This window comes from Crinia signifera, chromosome 4 (assembly GCF_055691185.1).
Source record: "Crinia signifera chromosome 4, ASM5569118v1, whole genome shotgun sequence".
In the NCBI taxonomy this organism is placed as follows: Eukaryota; Metazoa; Chordata; class Amphibia; order Anura; family Myobatrachidae; genus Crinia; species Crinia signifera.
In genome coordinates, this window is record NC_139220.1 from 288252184 (window position 1) to 288270638 (window position 18455).

At 47.6% G+C, this 18455-nt stretch overlaps 1 protein-coding gene across 3 annotated transcripts in view; it reads left to right on the forward strand.

The window, feature by feature from the left end:
- Nucleotides 1-8003: 8003 nt before the first annotated feature.
- Nucleotides 8004-18455, forward strand: part of LOC146072689 (low affinity immunoglobulin epsilon Fc receptor-like) — a 31100-nt gene continuing 20648 nt past the window's right edge. For 2 of the 3 annotated variants that reach the window (XM_083179883.1, XM_083179885.1), the window contains exons 1-2: nt 8004-8125; nt 12993-13067. In XM_083179883.1, the coding sequence (XP_083036009.1) occupies nt 8014-8125; nt 12993-13067 (187 nt within the window). In that variant the 5' untranslated portion in view covers nt 8004-8013. Of the gene's footprint in view, nt 8126-12055; nt 12515-12992; nt 13068-18455 lie in introns of those variants that run through there. The other variant, XM_083179884.1, reaches the window with a different exon arrangement.

The following is an 18455-nucleotide window of genomic DNA, read 5'->3' on the forward strand; positions in this document are numbered from 1 at the left end:
GGCGATAGACACGCCCATCCAATTGTGCACCCAATAATAAAATGGGCTGCACACGCCTATGGGTGCGGGGCATAGCCCCGGGCTTCAGCCCAAGCCAGGGGTGCCCTGGAGAGGTGGGACCCCTTTATTTAGGGGGCCCACACCTCCTCAAGAATTCCAGGCCTGGGCTGATTAGTAAGGGTTTTGGCCACGGGACCCCATCAAGCGTGTCCCCTGGCTGTGGCATTACACCTCCTGCAAGTGGATCCTGGTTCTGGTTCTTAAGATACGGGGGAACTGTACTTATTTTGTCTTTTTGGGAACCAGGGCCGGCTCAAGAGCCTGGAGCTGGTTCCTAAAATTAGGGGGATCCCTACTCATTATGTCCACCATATTTTTTGGAACTAGGGCCAGATCAAGAGCCCGGTGCTGGTTCCTAAAATACAGGGGACCCAATTCACATTTCCCCCCATATTTTGAACTAGAGTAGACTCCAAAAGCCTCACCAGCCACTGACCTTACCTCAGATAAGAGCACTGGATACGAAGCATGTATACAATGCGAGTATTGGTTTAGGATGAATGTAATGTGCCTAAGTAACCACAAGGTGTCAGGAGTAGACGTTACAAGAACTGTAATCTAATTTGTATACATAACTTTTTTGGGTACTTGTGTATTATCACGGTGCCCAGCTCCGTTGTCATCGTAGCCGGCATCATGATAGTACAGGAGGTAGCACTGGGAGCAGGGTGGAGTGGTTTATACTTACCCTCCTCCGGGCGGCGATCCCCGACGACTCCCTGGTGGCAGTGACGTTTACTCCCTGGCGGCAGCAACGGTCACTCCCCGGCGGCAGCGTTCAGTCCCTCCGGCACTCACGGCGGATGCTGTACATAATTCAGCGTAGTGCCGCTGTTGGCGCATCACATGGTTTCTCTATACCCCCAGCGGCACTACGCTAATTGCGTACAGTGTCCGTGGCGAGTGCCAGAGCAGGAGGACTGAATGCGACAGCCGAGGAGTCACTGTGGATCCCAGCATGAGTCAGCGGGGATCGACGCAGTGCCCGGGTTGGAGAAGTGTAAGTATAGACCACCCATTTCACCCCCAATATCCACGTCATACCCCCAGTATTCACGTCGGCATGGAGTTGATCTTATAAAGTGTGGCGACCGCAGCGAGCCACCGAGCCTGAAGCATGGCGAGCGGCTCGCTGAGTGGACTTTATAAAATCGCCGACGTGGATACTGGGGGTATGACGTGGATAGTGGGGATATTAACCATTGTGTATTTTTAGGGCTCCAGAGCCACTTACGTAGTTTACGTAGCCAGCATAGTGCTGTATTGGTATTCTGAATACACTACTACGTAAACTACGTAATGGGCGCCCTGATAATACACAAGTACCCTTTTTTGTGACTACCCAACACAAATATTAGGTGGTTACCTGATGTTAGGCTACAACAGCACAAAGTACTGTAGGCATTCAATGTATAAACATAAGTAGGCAGTCAGAGGCCACAACAAGATAACAAAAATGATATGAAATGAAAATAATATATAAGCCTGTTGCAAGTTACAAGTGGCTGACAGGTGATGATGAGTAGGCTTTAGGAAAGAAGTGTCCTAAGTAGTCATCTGCTGTTGACTTTAAACCAAAGGTTTAGATGAGTACAATAGAAGTACTCTGCAGGGCGCAGGCGTGGAAGTCATGGTTAAGCAATAAAGCCGGTAAAGACAACACAAATGGGCAGTCTCTACAGCGGGACAATGGTCCCTTCAATCCCATCGGAGCTGAGGCTAGATGGGTCCAAGCACTGACACTTAACTTTCCTCAATGGTGGTCATTGGTGCAGAGAGGGGGGTAGGAGGTACTACTACCCGGGCCTAGGTCTTATTGAGGGGCCCAGTTGGGCCCTCGTTGCCTTGCAGTAGCAGCTGCAGCAGCACTTCTCAAAACATGCTGGGTGTGCTGGGAGGTGTGTAAAGTGCTATTTGTTCTGTATTTTATTCTAAAGGTGCATGGCCATGCCTTCAACAGTTAGGCCACACCTTGAAAAAGCTGCCCCTAGAGGCAGTGAAACGCGTTGGAAGCTGCTACTCTGAAGGCCCCTCATTGCCATCGCTGCACTGTGCACCTTTTGGATCCAACCAGCCGTCTTATCTCCTCACCTTTTGGAGAATTGCTTATTTTGGAAAAATACACACCGCTTTCCACAAATCATTAAGCGGAGAAAGTTCCACCTACCCCACCCAACGGAGATCACAGCTTTTCATGCAATCCTAAATGGATACAAGACTCCAAGGGGACCAGCAGTGGTAAATATATCTACCTCCAATAACATCTTTTTGAATCCAGTGGAAAGCTAACCTATCCCCTTTTGAGAACTGCATCGTTCCAAATTGGGACATTATTCAGGCGGCATAATAGGAGCGGATCCTTACCAATATCTATCTATATCCACACAGTGGCACACATAAAGGGCCATATATGAGAGATTTTTATTGATTATGTTTATGTAATTTTTATTGTTATGTATGTACATTAAGGGGGAAATTTACTAATATGAAAAACCTAGTTTTTCGTATTAGTATTTTCCCTACGACTGCATTCGACTGTTTCAGTCGTATGCAAAGTCGTGTTCCGGAGGGGAATTTACAAAGCAGTCATATACGACTGCTTTGTAATCCTCCGATGTCGTAGGAATTCGTATTAGCTGGCCATATATACGGCCGCTTATACGAATTTTTCTGGCAGCCTGCATGGATCAGTCAGATCCGTGCAGGCTGCAGTGTGTAAAAAAATAAAAAAAAAATAGAAAAAATAAATGGCCATAACCAGCACCAGGCTGAAAGAGCCGGGCCGGTAATTAAAAATCAGGGAACCCGGCAAATAGGGGTTCCCCGATTTTTAACAACCAGCCCCAGGCTCCTGGTCTGGGGCTGGTTCCCAAAATACGGGGGACAAAATGACTAGGGGTCCCCCGTATTTTAAGAACCAGCCCCAGGCCAAACCAGCCAGCAGGGTAATGCCACAGCCGGGGGGGACTTTTTATACAAGTCCCTCCGGCCAAAGCATTAACCCTCTGACCAGTCAGCCTGGCCAGGGGCCCTGGGGGAGTGGGGACCCCCCCAATAAAGGGGTCCCCCCCCTCCAGGACTTACCTGACCAGGCTGAAGCCTGGTGCTGTCCCCGATGGCCCTGTGTGGTGGCCACCGGGCTGATCTTGGTGTAAAAAAATAGAATAAACTATTGTTTTAAACTGTGGAACTATGAGTCCCAGCAAGCCTCCCCCGCAAGCTGGGACTTGGAGAACCACAAGTCCCAGCCTGCAGGGCATTAAAGGGCCCGCTGGGTCTTGTAGTTCCACAGTAAAAAAAATAGTTAAATAAATACACACTGACACCTGAAAAATAAAAGTTTAATACATACATTACACACACACTGATACTTACCTATCTTGATCCCGTAGGTAGGTCCCAGAGTCTTGATCCGGTGCCTTGTCCTGGTTCCGGATCCATGTCGGCATTCTTCACCATGTCGATCTTCATGTCGGCATCGGCGTCCGGTCCGGGGTCTGAAGAAATCCATGGTGGACCTGTGGAAGGAAATCCTACTCACCCAGGTCCTCCATGGAAGTTCTTCTGGCTTGATCCGACGTAGTCCAGGGCTTCTTCCTTCTTTCATCTTCTTGCTTCTTCTTCAAGCTGCCGGCGACTTCGGCAGCTCCCCGACTGTCAGAGCGCAGAGATCCTTCCTTCTCGGCGTCTGTACTCAGAATGAATTCTGGCCAATCAGGAGCCGACTTTCCTGGCTCCTGATTGGCCGCTAGGCGGCTCCTGATTGGCCAGAATTCATTCTGAGTACAGACGCCGAGGAGGAAGGATCTCTGCGGCTCTGACAGTCGGGGAGCTGCCGGAGTCGCCGGCAGCTTGAAGAAGAAGCAAGAAGATGGAAGAAGAAGGAAGAAGCCCTGGACTACGTCGGATCAAGCCAGAAGAACTTCCATGGAGGACCTGGGTGAGTAGGATTTCCTTCCACAAGTCCACCATGGATTTCTTCGGACCCCGGACCGGACGCCGACATGAAGATCGACATGGTGAAGAATGCCGACATGGATCCGGAACCAGGACAAGGCACCGGATCAAGACTCTGGGACCTACCTACGGGATCAAGATAGGTAAGTATCAGTGTGTGTGTAATGTATGTATTAAACTTTTATTTTTCAGGTGTCAGTGTGTATTTAACTATTTTTTTTTACTGTGGAACTACAAGACCCAGCGGGCCCTTTAATGCCCCGCACGCTGGGACTTGTTTTTTTCCAAGTCCCAGCTTGCGGGGGAGGCTTGCTGGGACTCACAGTTTAGAACAATAGTTTATTATTCTATTTTTTTTACACCAAGATCAGCCCGGTGGCCACCGCACAGGGCCACCGGGGACAGCACCAGGCTTCAGCCTGGTCAGGTAAGTCCTGGAGGGGGGGAGGGACCCCTTTATTGGGGGGGTCCCCACTCCCCCAGGGCCCCTGGCCAGGCTGACTGGTCAGAGGGCCGAATGCTTTGGCTGGGGGGACTTGTATAAAAAGTCTCCCCCCGGCTGTGGCATTACCCTGCTGGCTATGGCATTACCCTGCTGGCTAGTTTGGCCTGGGGCTGGTTCTTAAAATACGCGGGACCCCTAGTCATTTTGTCCCCCGTATTTTGGGAACCAGCCCGGACCTGGAGCCTGGGGCTGGTTGTTAAAAATCTGGGAACCCCTATTTGTCGGGTTCCCTGATTCTTAATTACCGGCCCCGGCTCTTTCAGCCTGGTGCTGGTTACAGCTGTGGGGGGGGGACCCCACGCTGTTTTTTTTTTAAATATTTATTTATTTTTTTACACTGTTGAAGTCGAGTTGCATACACGCCATTTTAGGATAGTATGGCCGCCATTTTGGTTCGCAGAGTTGCGCAAATAAAGTTTCCATACCCGAGTCTGTGTGACAAAGTGGACCAGAAGCGCAGCCATACTATTACACATAAATTCATAATAACATACTGACACTAATTAAAATATAGTTAAAGGTTTAGAGCACCACACATAGCTTAGTTAGCATTGCATACATCCGTCTGTATAATGTTTAGTACCGTTACGTTCCGTTTCTTATGCGCAGTATTCCGGTCATTGCAAATAAATCGCAATCCATACGGCCCAATAGTTATGGACAAAAATCCATATTCCCAAGACAGTTTCTGTTAAAAAGTGTATAACAAAGGAATCTAGTTATAACCGGTTCTACTGCTATTTACACCCCCTGACGACGATACCAACATACAAAGGACTCCAAAGTTCACCTTCCCCCTGCACCTTTGCCCCAATCACAGAGGACTTGACATACGAACCCTGACCAATAGGAATGGCCTTTGACCTCCCCCTTCTGACCCTATAAGATAGGTGACCCAGGGCGGCCTCGGTCACTTCGGCACATCTTCCTTTCCCTGACCTTCGACCGGGCTATAGTTCAACCCTGAACGATAGCGAGCTCCGACCGGACTGGCTACGAATACACCTATTTTTTACGAATCCATATTAGTAAATTTCCCCCTAAATGTTTTTTTTACTGTAATTTCTCATTGGTAAGCGCTACTTTTTTCCTATATCCCTTTTTCTATATTTAGGGACCTACTCAGTCCCTCTAAGTAGCAGCTTCACTTTGACCTTACATCCCATGGCAGCAGGGGCAAACGCAGGATTTTCAGAAGGGGGTTTCCAGAGGTGCGGAGCAAAGTACAGAGATGGACACTTAGGTGACCCAGTATATGTTTTGATGTCCCGCGGGTGGTAGGGGGTATTATATCAACCGCTCAGCATGTAGGGCCTGGATCAGTAATTTCCACTAATTACCCCTTTACTGCACAGATGGTGGGAGAAGGGGGCATTGGGCTGAATGAAGGGGCCCTGATACATAACTTCCAGGGTGGTAGAGGATGTTTAATATGCAGAGGAGGGGTGTATAGTGGAGTGGGCTTATTATTCACAATTTTCTGGTGGGAGGACAGCTTGCTTGACTGCAGATATCTCCAGTTCCCAGAAATAGATTTCTTAGATTTTAATGGAACTAAAAACTAGAGAATCCCACCTACCAAATGTTGCTGGGGACTAGGGGATCAGAGTTCAGGAGGAAGAGCAATCTCCCAATGAGTATATAAAACTACATACCAGGTGTGTGGAGCTGGAGCAGTAACCAGCTGCTGGAAGGCTGATATCTCTGGTTCTGGGAACAGTAGAGACAAGCTTCTAGTGTCCTTCAAAGGGGGAGAGTCACAGATTTTGGAATATATCCTCATAAAAACTCTACGTCAGACAGAACCTGAAATATCTGACTGGGAACAGCAATTAACAGGCTTGGATGGGGACCACTGCTTTGAAGTCAGATATCTCCGGTACCCAAGGTCCGATTTTAAAAATTCTTGTACTCTTGGAAAGAGGGGACCCTCAGCTTTCAGACAATGGCCCTTAGATTCCTGGGGGGGGGTTCTGGGTACTCGGAAACCCCCCCTGCGTGCGCTACTGGGCAGCGCCCTCTGACCGCCCTAGGGTGGTCTTTTTTCCAGTTAGGCCACACCCCCTGAAAAGTACCTGGGCCTGGCAAGGCTCTCTACTGCCCTGCTGGTGGCAACCAGATACAGCAAGCAGAAAGGAGGGAAGAGCAGGGTAACAGTAAGGAAAAATGGGACAAAGATTGGGGCAAGGAGGCAAACACAGGAGCAGGAGGTACAGTATGTGCATGGGAGCAGGGGGGAAGAAAAGGAAACAAGGGAGATAAAATGGATGACTTCACCACGCATTGGGATTCCATGGGAGGTGAAACAAATGGATGGAAGTGCAGGTATATTGCTGGAAGTAGCACTGTAAATGGCAAAGCCATTCTTATGTCAGTCACTGATGAATTGGTAATGTTGCCCACACACTGCGATCATTATGTGCGATTTTAACTTTTTTAGTTCTCCACAAAAATATTAATATTTTACAGTACCAGGGTATTCGGTTGGTGCAGATTTTTTGTGATGAAAGTGGGTGATAGGGGCCGGCACTGACGTCGGAGGCCCTCCCTGTAAACAGCTGGCTCCACCTGTGTTTTTTACGTGACACTTCCTGGAAACGGCCGGGTGCAACCCCCAGACACCGGCCTCCTGTCAGTCACCTTGCGAATGGCCAGCATTGAAAAGTCAACGCTGGCTTTTATCGTAGGGAGACCTCAACGCATGTGCACCACTAGAACATACTGAGGAGTTTGTACTATGCTGTGACACCTGTATGCTGCAATGCTGTTACCATCCTTGTCTATGCTGTTTACCTGCTACAAAATAAAGGCCAAGACTTCATCTTATCCGGTGATTCCTTGTCACAATACATAATGTACATTGATAGGTTATACATAGGAAATTATCATTATATGCTGGAGATGCGGTTAGCTACTGAACCCAAGTTGCTTTGTAAATTTGCAAAATAAGCAACCCCCATACAGTTGAGAAGAAGCCGTGCCATACACAGAAGTTTACAATGGTCGGAATGGCCACAGCCCAGCAGCCGTCCTTTCCAGTGGCGACATCCGGTTGCGGCCGGGCCCTGACCATCTCGTGCGTATGGACAAAATCCCAGTCCATTATTAACTACTGTGCATGGCACGGCTTTTGTCCGTATAGTGTTCCGCCGCCCGGTGTCAGCCGGAGCGTGTGGAACAGCCCTCAGTCTGTTTCTGTATCCCTAGAGGACAGAGATCAGGACACTGAAGGTAAGGGCATGATACATATTATTGTAAAGTAGTTCCCAGTGTTACACATGTAGCAAAGTGTGTTGCAACTCCATAAACATAGTATACTTGTATCTGTTGTGATGATGCTATCAGTATATACTTCTTTTTGTGTGTTTGGATCATCTCATTTAAATTTAGGTCAGAGGTTTGTTCATGTAAGAATTTGCTGAATATAAGGTTTTCATTTCCCGTTTCTCTGTGGCTTTTATACTTCCACGAAGTAAATAGAAAAGCAGAACATGTTTATATTCAAAACCAAAGTTTCTAAAGTTTCTAGCAATTACTACAATAATAAACTGCCAGATCTCCACAGAGACATGGAGAATATTACCGATCACAGAATAAGCACAGGTAACTCATTGTGGTGTTCTTGTAACAGGCTGCTAGACATGGAAAAGGAGGTTTGAGCTGTACACACAAGACTTCTGCTTTACCCTAAGGGCGTGTCTAACTCCATATATGGTCATATTAGTGCTTAAATGCTTGTTGTGAGATATTTCTATATAACATTATTAACTATGATATTAAGAAATGTAGTTTTGATAACAACATTGCTGCCTGCAATACTGTATTTATTTGTTTGCAACTATTTGCTGTCAAAATGTATTTTCTTCTTCAGCACATTATACATGATAATACCATACCTCTCAACTTTGTGGAGGGAGGAGGGACGCTCATCCACGCCAAGGCGCGGCTGGAAATTTTTGGAGCATGGCCTTGTGGGAAGGGGGCGTGGCCTATACTTGCAATGTTCCCACCAGGCCACGCCCCTGGTTTTGCTGCTCTGGGGGCACAGCGTCTATTCATATTCACGAGTGACAGGGGGGGACTCCCAACTCCCCCCCCCCCCCCGGTCCCGGGCGGGATTGGGGAACGTCACAAAATAACTGGACGTTCCCGCAGAAAGCGGGACAGTTGGGAGGTTTGAAATACATGTAATATTTGTCTACTTTTGAAAAAGCCTGTCAGGGAGATTGTGAAGGTGGCACCTAGAAGCGCAGACATGTACTGCTACATCTGGGAGACATGTCATAAACATGACTTGCATCAATTGTAGATGAGCCCCAAAGCAGGTAGTAAGATCTACTATACTTGTTGAAGTTACGACACTGACATGTGTCAGGGCTTGTACATGTGTTGTGTTTTACATGTGGTTCCACATAAGTGAAACCAGGGCCGTAACTAGGGGGGGGGGGGGGGCTAGGGGGTCACCCGCACCGGGCGCTGGGTGTGGGGGGCGCTGACTGAGGCTTGTTATGGTAGATGAATGATCCTCCTACTTTACATGACACCACCGCAGGCCGTTGGGTCCCTCCTTCGTGATGTGTGATGATGTGGGTGTGACATCATCATGCAGTCACCACCCGTATCACATCGCAAGGTGGAGGAGCGACTGTGCACTGCAGCAGCAGGACTCAGAGCGGAGGGACAGCCGGCGCGTAAAGAGCCCGGGCGGGATCGTCCAGCATCCCACTACAACTGCTACAGTACCAGTTCAGCATGGCACCACCAGGCTGCAAGCCTCCGCACCATCGACAGGACACAGAGGGCATGGTGGCGGCGGGACACAGCAGCGGGCCCGGCCGGCAGACACTGACTGCAATGAAGTTACACTGTGCACGGTGACAGCACAGTTACATGGGCGGCGGTGCTGCACAGCACCTCCAGAACAGGCTGCACATCCGAGCACACAGGTGAGGGCAGCGGGATTCGGGACACAGAACAGAGAAGCAGGCTGGCGGCAGACACAGTTACATGGTGACACTGCACCACACCACCATATATATTTTTTTTTTTGGGGGGGGGGGGGGCACCGAATAAATGCCTTGCCCTGGGCGCCAGAAAACCTAGTTTCGGCCCTGGTGAAACCTTATAATGCTTGTAGCCATAAGTTTTAGAATCCAAGCAGGGTGTTAGGGGAGGATCAGTGGCCACACTCCCTAACTCTGTTGTCCTGGCCTAGCGTCCACGGTTGCGTGCAGGGCTAGGCTTCGCCTGTACCCGTCCCGGCTGTAAGGGCGAATTAGGTCCACCCAGACTTCGTTACAGGCAGGTCTTATGTTGGGACAATGCACCCGTGGAGACGGACCAGGAACAAGAAGACAGACTAACTAAGGTGACCTGCGGGCCACTGATCCCCCCCAAAGGCTAAGGAGCCTGATGTGGCTCCAGGGGCAGACACGACTGAGGGCAATACAGGAGTAACAATACTCAGGTGATGTAATAAAACTAAATGGGTGTAACAATACACAGAAGATATTTATAATGCCAAACAGGTGTAACAATACACAGGAGATGTAATAATGAACCAAGGAATGCAAGTGCCAAAGGTGGGGAGATCCCCAACTTATCTGTGAAATCATATGCAGCAAACAAGCAGGAACACCGCAGCAGCACTAGGAAGGGACACCAGGACAGGAGTATAGGAACGCTGGAGATGGCACTTGCACACGAACACCGACAGGCTGGACAGGCACGGTAACAACCAGGAAACCTCCTAGACATGGAAACCAACAGACTGGACAGGTGGGGTAATGCCAAGGAACCGGGAATACTCTGGACACGCAGGACAGAACTATAACCGGCATGGGAGTGAATAACCAGAGGGTTTATATAGTGAGCACAATGTGGTGCTGATTACACATTGCCTGCAGGTGAGCACTGCAGGCTTGAAGCCTAATTAGACACATCACATAGAGTGAGCTGCAATGGCCCAGGCTTTCCAATGGAGGCCACCAGCGAGCAAACACAAACACAGGCTGGAATAAACCCAGGGAGCAGAATCCAGGGAAAACAGACCGACTACACACAGAAAATGTGAATAGCACATTACACCGATCTGCTGTAGGCGGATCGTAACACAGGGACATGCCACTGATGATTCCATTTGAATGTTTAATTCTCTGATTTCTTTTTTCCCCAAATTTTCTTTACAACTGTATAATATGGGTTAGATAAAATCAGGGAGATTGCTAGATTATTCTGGGAGTCAGGGAGATTGGTACTATTTCAGGGAGTCTCCTGCAGAATGCAGGAGGGGAGGCAACTATGATTTATACATTTTAGTTTGCAAAAATATCCTAGAGTACAATGTGTTTCTTACAGCAGCTCTGTACAGATGGTGCTATTAAGAAAAAATATAATATCTGCATAAGAATCCTGCTAGTCTTTCCCACCAAGGACATTTAGGTAACTCAACCCTTGGGTTTAGAGTCCACAAAGGAAATACTGTTTTTATAACTCATGTTGCAAATAATTAATATGATTGGTGAATCCAGGCCTTGACAAAGCTGCTTCAAGGCAGTAAAACGCATGTGTTGGCACTGATCCCAAGACCGAAATGCTTGTTTGCTAGAAATAGCAATAGAAATTTTATTTTTGTTGCACTGAACTAGTACTCCATTAAGCGATCCCCGTGGGGCCAGGGCCAGAAGGGAATCTGTCTGAGAGAGTCCCCAGTGTTGGGACCCCAGATAAATATCCCTCTGACCTTAAAAAGATATGTGCCTCATCTTGGGCCTTTATACCCCTTGGATGCATGCTACTAAATGAGCATTGCACGCATTACTATAAATGACCAGCAGGTGGCATTAAAAACTCAATAGATATAAAAATACAGGGATAAGTGATACCATATATTAAAATGTATCACTGATCCACCTGCTAAATATTGTACTGTGCCTTACCACAAGCACACTACTGTACACTAGTTTTCTTTCTTTAAATACACTCAATGTATATGTCTATGTATACATGATTTTGCCTCTATTTTTCACTGTCTTCCTAATTCCTGCATTGTGATACAGGGAATATTAAACAATAATCTAATAAAATTTATATTTTAATAAATTCAGTTACTAGTGCGTTCCCCATCAACCAGTCCCCTTTTTCTTTTTCTTGTGAATCTTGTACAATTGACTGTGAGGAACAGCACCCCCACTGCCTATTTATGTAAAAATTGGGGTCTCTTCATATTATCCAATAAAATAAATTGGTGTGCAGACAAGCTACAAGCTCCCACATAAGTAACTCACCACATATTAGTAACTCACCACATATTAGTAGGGCGCCCGGCAATGGCTACGCTGACAACGTAGCCCGGGTAATACATAAGTACAGAGAGCCCAAATGGACCCTTGCCATGCTTCACTTACCACCTGGTTACTAAAGGAAACCAGTAGTGGAGTTGCACTGCAAGGCCCCCTGCCTTGCTCCTCCCCCTGGGCATGAAAGGTCATTTAGCTCACTTATATTTAGCAGCTACCAAGCGTTCCCCCTCAATCCCTTTCTTACTATCCCTTTCTCATCCTCAATTAGCCTACCCCCCCTTTCTAACTGCCCCTCAGTAAACCCCAGCTAAACCAGTCATAGTGTTCCCTCCTTAATTAGCTTAGTGTCCTCCCTCATTCAGCCCAGAGTACCCTCCCATCCCCTTTCCATCCATCCCAGTGCCCCCTTATATGTCACCTACTGCCTCTCCCTGCCACCCTCTCCCTTCACCCTGTGCCTCTTCTGTTCCCCACTGTATCTACCTGACACCCTACTGCTTCTCTCTTGCCCCTGGTCCCTATTGCAAGGCCCCTACCACTTTTCCAGCACACAAATGAGAACTCCTCCCTCTCTTTCCCAGACATAGTGACACCCCTGTTATCCCCCCCTCCCCCCCTGGTGTCCTGTCAGTGGGAAGAGCAGCATTTGCAGCAGGGCACTGGAGGACTGACAGCCATCAGCATCCTACAGGTACTATACGCCCAGCCACAGCCACTGGAGGACCATTCTTCTGCCCAAGTCTGTCCTGCGGCCCACTTCCTTCTCTATACTCTGGATGCGGAGCCTGGGGGGGGGGGGGGGGGGGAACCGTCAGTGCAAATGTAAGGGAGAAATAAGGTAGGGAAATAACAGTATAGTAACTATATTTGTGTGGATTTATTACCAAGTTAAAGTCTACTCAGTTTTATTATGCTGTCAGCAGCCATTACTACATACAAGTGTACAGTTATATTATATACATTACTACATACAAGTGTACAGTTTTATTATATACTGTACATATATATATATATATATATATATATATATATATTATATATATATATATATATACTCTAACTATCTATCTGGTTGCTATGGGCAACTTCTCCATTGAAGGTTTGCTACATCTCCCAGAGTGTTCCTGTATTTCTGGGCTCATCATCTACCCTACCCCCTTTTTTTGTAGGTGCTACTTATCTAGGAAATATGGAACATGCATATACCAATATGAACGGGACAGAACTCAATCAGGGGAAGACAGGTAAGGAGTCAGAAATCCTGAACATTCCTTATCTCTCCATATCGCAGCAATAAGGAATATATTTTCAGATTGACGCTACTGCAGTGATAACTTATACTGTAGGTACATGAAATATATCTAAAATCCAAACGGGACTTTCCATTTGTGTGTTACATACTGTAAATGCATCAAATAATGAAACGGGGGAGTCAGGTTAGTGTTCCAATTAGAGATGTGCAGATTCTGATTTACTCTGATTTCAAATCAGGATCTTATTGGCTATCACCTGTCAACAACTGTCATGTGATTTGGGATAGCCAATAAGATCCTGCTTTGAAATCAGAGTAAATCAGAACCTGCACATCTCTAGTTCCAATTAGGGAAGAGCAGGTTCGTATTATGGGAATCTGAACATCACTGAGCCCTCCTGATCCGAGCCTGGACCCGAGCACTGCTCGGGTATTCCCACCCAGCTGCTCGCGAGATCCGGACAGCATTTATAACGTCTGGGCAGTCTGCCGACATCTTCACTCCAGTATTGGAGAGGAAACTGAGAGAAAGGGTCCATGGTACTGGTGGTCTGGTGTTGAGCACGTGGGGTGGCGACCTGGTGCTGTTCTGTGGTGGTGTCCTGTGCTGCTGTGCTGCCTAGTGATGGTGTCCTGTCACTGTGCTGCCATAAGTCCAGTCCTGTGGTCCTGTGCTTGCTGGTGTCCTGTGGTGCTGCGCTGACTAGTGCTGGGGTTCAGTGCTGCCATAAGCCCAGTACCATGGTCCTGTGCTGCCTAGTGCTGGTGTCCTGTGGTGCTGTGCTGACTAGTGCTGGTGTTCAGTGCTGCCATAAGACCAGTACTGTGGTTCTGTGTTGGTGTCCTGTGCTGCCATAAGTCATTGGTGCTACTGTATAACTGCAGTCCAGTGATACTGCTCCATACTGCTGCATAAGTCCGGTCCAGTGATACTGCTGCCTAAGTCCCGTCCAGTGATATTGCTGCATAAATCCAGTCTGGTGATATTGCTGCCTAAGTCCCATCCAGTGATATTGTTGCATAAATCCAGTCTGGTGATATTGCTGTATACAGTAAGTCCAGTCTAGTGGTACTGCCATTAAAGTCCATTGGTACTGCTGTATAAGTCCAGTCCAGTAATACTGCTGCATAAGTCCAGTCCAGTGTACTGCAGTATAATTTCAGTCTAGTGAAACTGCTGTATAAACCCAGTCCAGTGATAATGCTGCATAAGTCCGATCCAGTGATATTGCTGCATAAATCCAGTCTGGTGATATTGCTGTATAAGTCCAGTCCAGTGGTACTGCCATTAAAGTCCATTGGTACTGCTGTATAAACCCAGTCTAGTGAAACTTCTGTATAAGCCCAGTCCAGTGGTACTGCCCTTAAAGTCCATTGGTACTGTTGCATAAGTCCAGTGCATAAGTGTTGCATAAGTCCAGTACAGTGATACTGCTGCACACGTCCAGTCCAGTGATACTGCTGTATAAGTCCAGTCCAGTGGTTCTGCCATTAAAGTCCATTGATACTGGTGCATACGTCCAGTCCAATGATACTGCTGCATACAGATGAGGCCACTCTTCCCCTTGCCGCCAGGCTGGCAGATGGGGATGGCAGACAGGGATGCGATGGCAGATGGGGATTCGCATTGCCAGGAAGGGGGCACACAAATGTCTCGTGCCCCATTCTGGCGGGAGGATTACATTGGTGACAGCATCCGAATAGGTATGTCAGACAGTTCATAGCTCTACTGGCAGGAAAAAAAGGCAATGTGGAGGCCCCTGTACAAACTGTCTCTATTTTACCTGAGTTGTCCCCCCTCCAGTGTGTACTCCGAAAGAGTTTTTAGTGCAGCCGGGAACCTGGTCAGTGATCAGCGTAGAAGGTTGCTTCCACAAAATGTGGAGAAGATGGTGTTCATCAAAATGAATGCTCAATTCTTCAATGAAGACCAGCAATTGCCTCAAGAGACTACAGAGTTATCCGGGATGGTGGATTCCAGCGGAAATGAATTAATAATCTGTGAGGATGAGGAAGTACACACTGAAGGGGGTGAGGATTATGAGGATGAGGACAACATCTTGCCTCTGTAGAGGCGGTTTGCACAGGAAGAGATGATTTGCTTTTTTTATGGGGGCAAAACAAACCAATAATTTCAGCCACAGTCGTGAGACAGACCCTGTCACTGAAATGATTGGTTTGTTAAAGACAGTGTGCATACAACTATACTAACTACTATACAATATAAGGGTGGGTAGGAGGGCCCAAGGACAATTCCATCTTGCATCTCTCTTTTTTCTTTGCTCTTTTTTTTTCTTAAAAAAAAAACAGCTTTAGTTTTTCAAACTGCCATCCTGTCTGCCACTGCAGTGCCACTCCTAGATGGGCCACATGTTTGTGTTGCCCACTTGTGTCGCTTAGCATAGGCCCTTATTCAGATCTGATCGCAGTACAAATTTGTTCTCAAAATGGGCAAAACCATGTGCACTGCAGGTGGGGCAGATGTAACATGTATAGAGAGAGTAATGCTGTGTACACACGGGGGCGATAGGGGCTGAAATCACTGGAAATATGGTCGCTGGCAACCATATTGCCAGTGATTGAAGTGTGCCCCGGCGATAAATCGCCAGGTGCGCGCTCCCGTTTTCAGCCCCATTATGATCGCTGGTTGCAGGAGCTTGCAGGAGACCAGCTGATTACCTCTGCGGCACCGGCGGTAGAAGTTACCTTTCATCAGCGACCATCTCTGGTCGCTGATGGAAAGGAGAAACTGACCAATATATTGCTCAGCAATATATTGCTAGCAATATATTGCTGAGCAATATATCTCCCCCGTGTGTACGTGGGTTTAGATTTGTTTGAGTTATTTTGTTTCTGTGCAGAGTAAATTAGGGATGCCAATCCCGGGATTGGGATCGGCGGGATCCCGGGATTTAGGGCGTTTTTGCCCGGGATTTGAATCGGGATTTCAGGATTGTAATGCGCATGCGAATTTGATACCTTTAAGCTGAGCAGCGCTGAGCACCAGCGGTGGATGGCTCTGGCGCTGCCCAGCAACAAGCTGTGTGGCTGCGCATCATGATGTCAGAGGTCACGCTGCGCAGCCATGCACTGTCCTGACCCCGCCACGTCTGCTGGAAGTCACCTGGCAGGCTGGTTTCCTCCCATCACCACCGGGTTTGTTGCGGGACCTCCTCAGTCTGCATTCTGCAGTCACCATCTCTTCAACCCCGCACCGGTCAGACAGGTCTGACCAGAGTCCCTGCGCCTCCTCCCCCGCTTACTGCTGTGTACATGGCTGTCAGCAGTCCTTCTGCTTCTCCAGAACAGGTAATGAGCTGCTGCAGTGCCCGGCAGCCATTAACACATTTCCTTCACATATCAGGAGGCCAATCCCGGGATCCCGGGAATCCCGGGAATCCCGGGATTGACAGGTTTTCAATCCAGGGATGGAAAAAATGGCCCAGGATTGACCTCCCTAGTTTCAACACACCCCTCCCAAATGTAACGCTCTCTGTACATGTTACATCTGAATATATGGCAAAAGGGGAAAAGGGGGTAGAGGGGATTTAATCGCACAGGATAAATTGGTCAAAGCAGATTTTAATGAGGCCCCCTACATGAATGAGTTACCTAGATGTATATATCACGGTAGGGGTGTGCTACCACTGGACACTGATCAGGGACTAGAATATGCAATGTAAAAGGAGTATCACTGTGTGGTGCACCAAGAGGAATCTTATTAAAATATAACCTTTATTAATTCTTTAGTAAAAAAGCAATAGCAAAATAAAAGACAAAATACATACGGATACACACATTAAACATGTAAAGATAAAAAGGATATCACTATCCTCACGACGTGGGACTCCACTATTCCACTTATTAGGGTTTAAATTTTCACTATAATAGTGTAAATAAAATGTGTTTTAATTGTTGCAGTTTATGTAATAAGTATGAGAGTTGTGGTATCTGATTGAATTAGTAGATAACTAATCGTCTATTTGGTAGGTCAGATTGCTATATGACAGCTAGATCTGATGGAGACCCAAAGTCCTCTACTCAAACAGAAATATAATGTACCATTGGATAATGTGTATTGCGCCAAACAACCACTGCACCTTGGCAAGTGGTATCTCACCGTGTTAGAGTACTGCGTCTGACAGTATCAGCACGCATTCACAGACCGGGCGAATCGCCAGACGCCAACCGGACCGACAGCTCCGTGTATGACCGAGATAGCTGGCAATGAAGGACGCTCGGTCAGTCACCGTGACTCTGCTGAAGGATCGCAGTGTAGACGTCACACCCCGCGTATCCAGCAGCCGCACGTGTTGGTATGGCTGACTGAGTCCGGTCAGGTACCGCTTATTCTCTCTAAGGGGTTTATTCTAGTTCATTCTTTCTGACAAAATCCTTCTTAGATGGACAAAACCATGGCCCTTATTCTGATTGATGCGGACTTTACCGCGTTCTTACGGATTGCGTCTTTACGGCGTCTGCGCATGCGTGGAGAACGCTACGCGCATGTGCCACGCCTTGACTCGGTACCAGTTCGGACAAAGAGCGTCCAGAACTGTTCACCGCTATCATTCGGGAAATAGGGGCGTATTATGGGCGTCATGCGGAATGACACATGGGCGTAGTTTCAAAGTGGGCAAAACGGGGCGGAAACATGGGCGGACACGGGGGAGTACACTTATGTTGGGGGGCGTACATTCGGAAACCACTCCGAATGCACGCGATCAAAAAGGGCAGAAATGTGCGGTGTCCACAAGTGTACTATTGCTTTGCGGACACCACTCGTTCATGCGGTAGGCGAACGTACGCCTAATGACTACAACCATTAACACCTGAACCCAATAGAATCTACTCCTTTACTCATTACTCACTAATAGGCCGCTTGTCAGTGCTTTAATAGAAACCATTGCACTTACATTGCTGTAAGGGTTAATGTGTGCTATGCATGTGTTAGGCATGCTTGTAAGGATATATTGGAATCTAATTGATTCCAATTCCAAATAAGCTGTTTTTTATGAGGGTAGGTAATTGAATAAGTGGGTCATGTGATGTATTGCAGAAGATACTTCATAGTGGGTTGTTTGGCGGAAATCCTCCGCTTACGTGCGGTAGCACCGCTTGGCTCCCGTTCGGATGCGGTATTCCCGAGCATACTCTGTAATACTCTGTAATACCGTGCCGAATCGGAGTGTTTCTCCCGCACACGCATGGTTTGTATGTCGTCCGTAAACACGCCCTGTTCTTAAAGAGTGAGTCCGTCCGAATGCGGAGGACACGTGGGCGTTTCTACGGACGATGGCCGCATGCGGAAAAACACCGTGGCGTGCGGACCGCTCCGTAAGAATGCGGGAATTTCCGCACAGATCAGAATAAGGGCCCA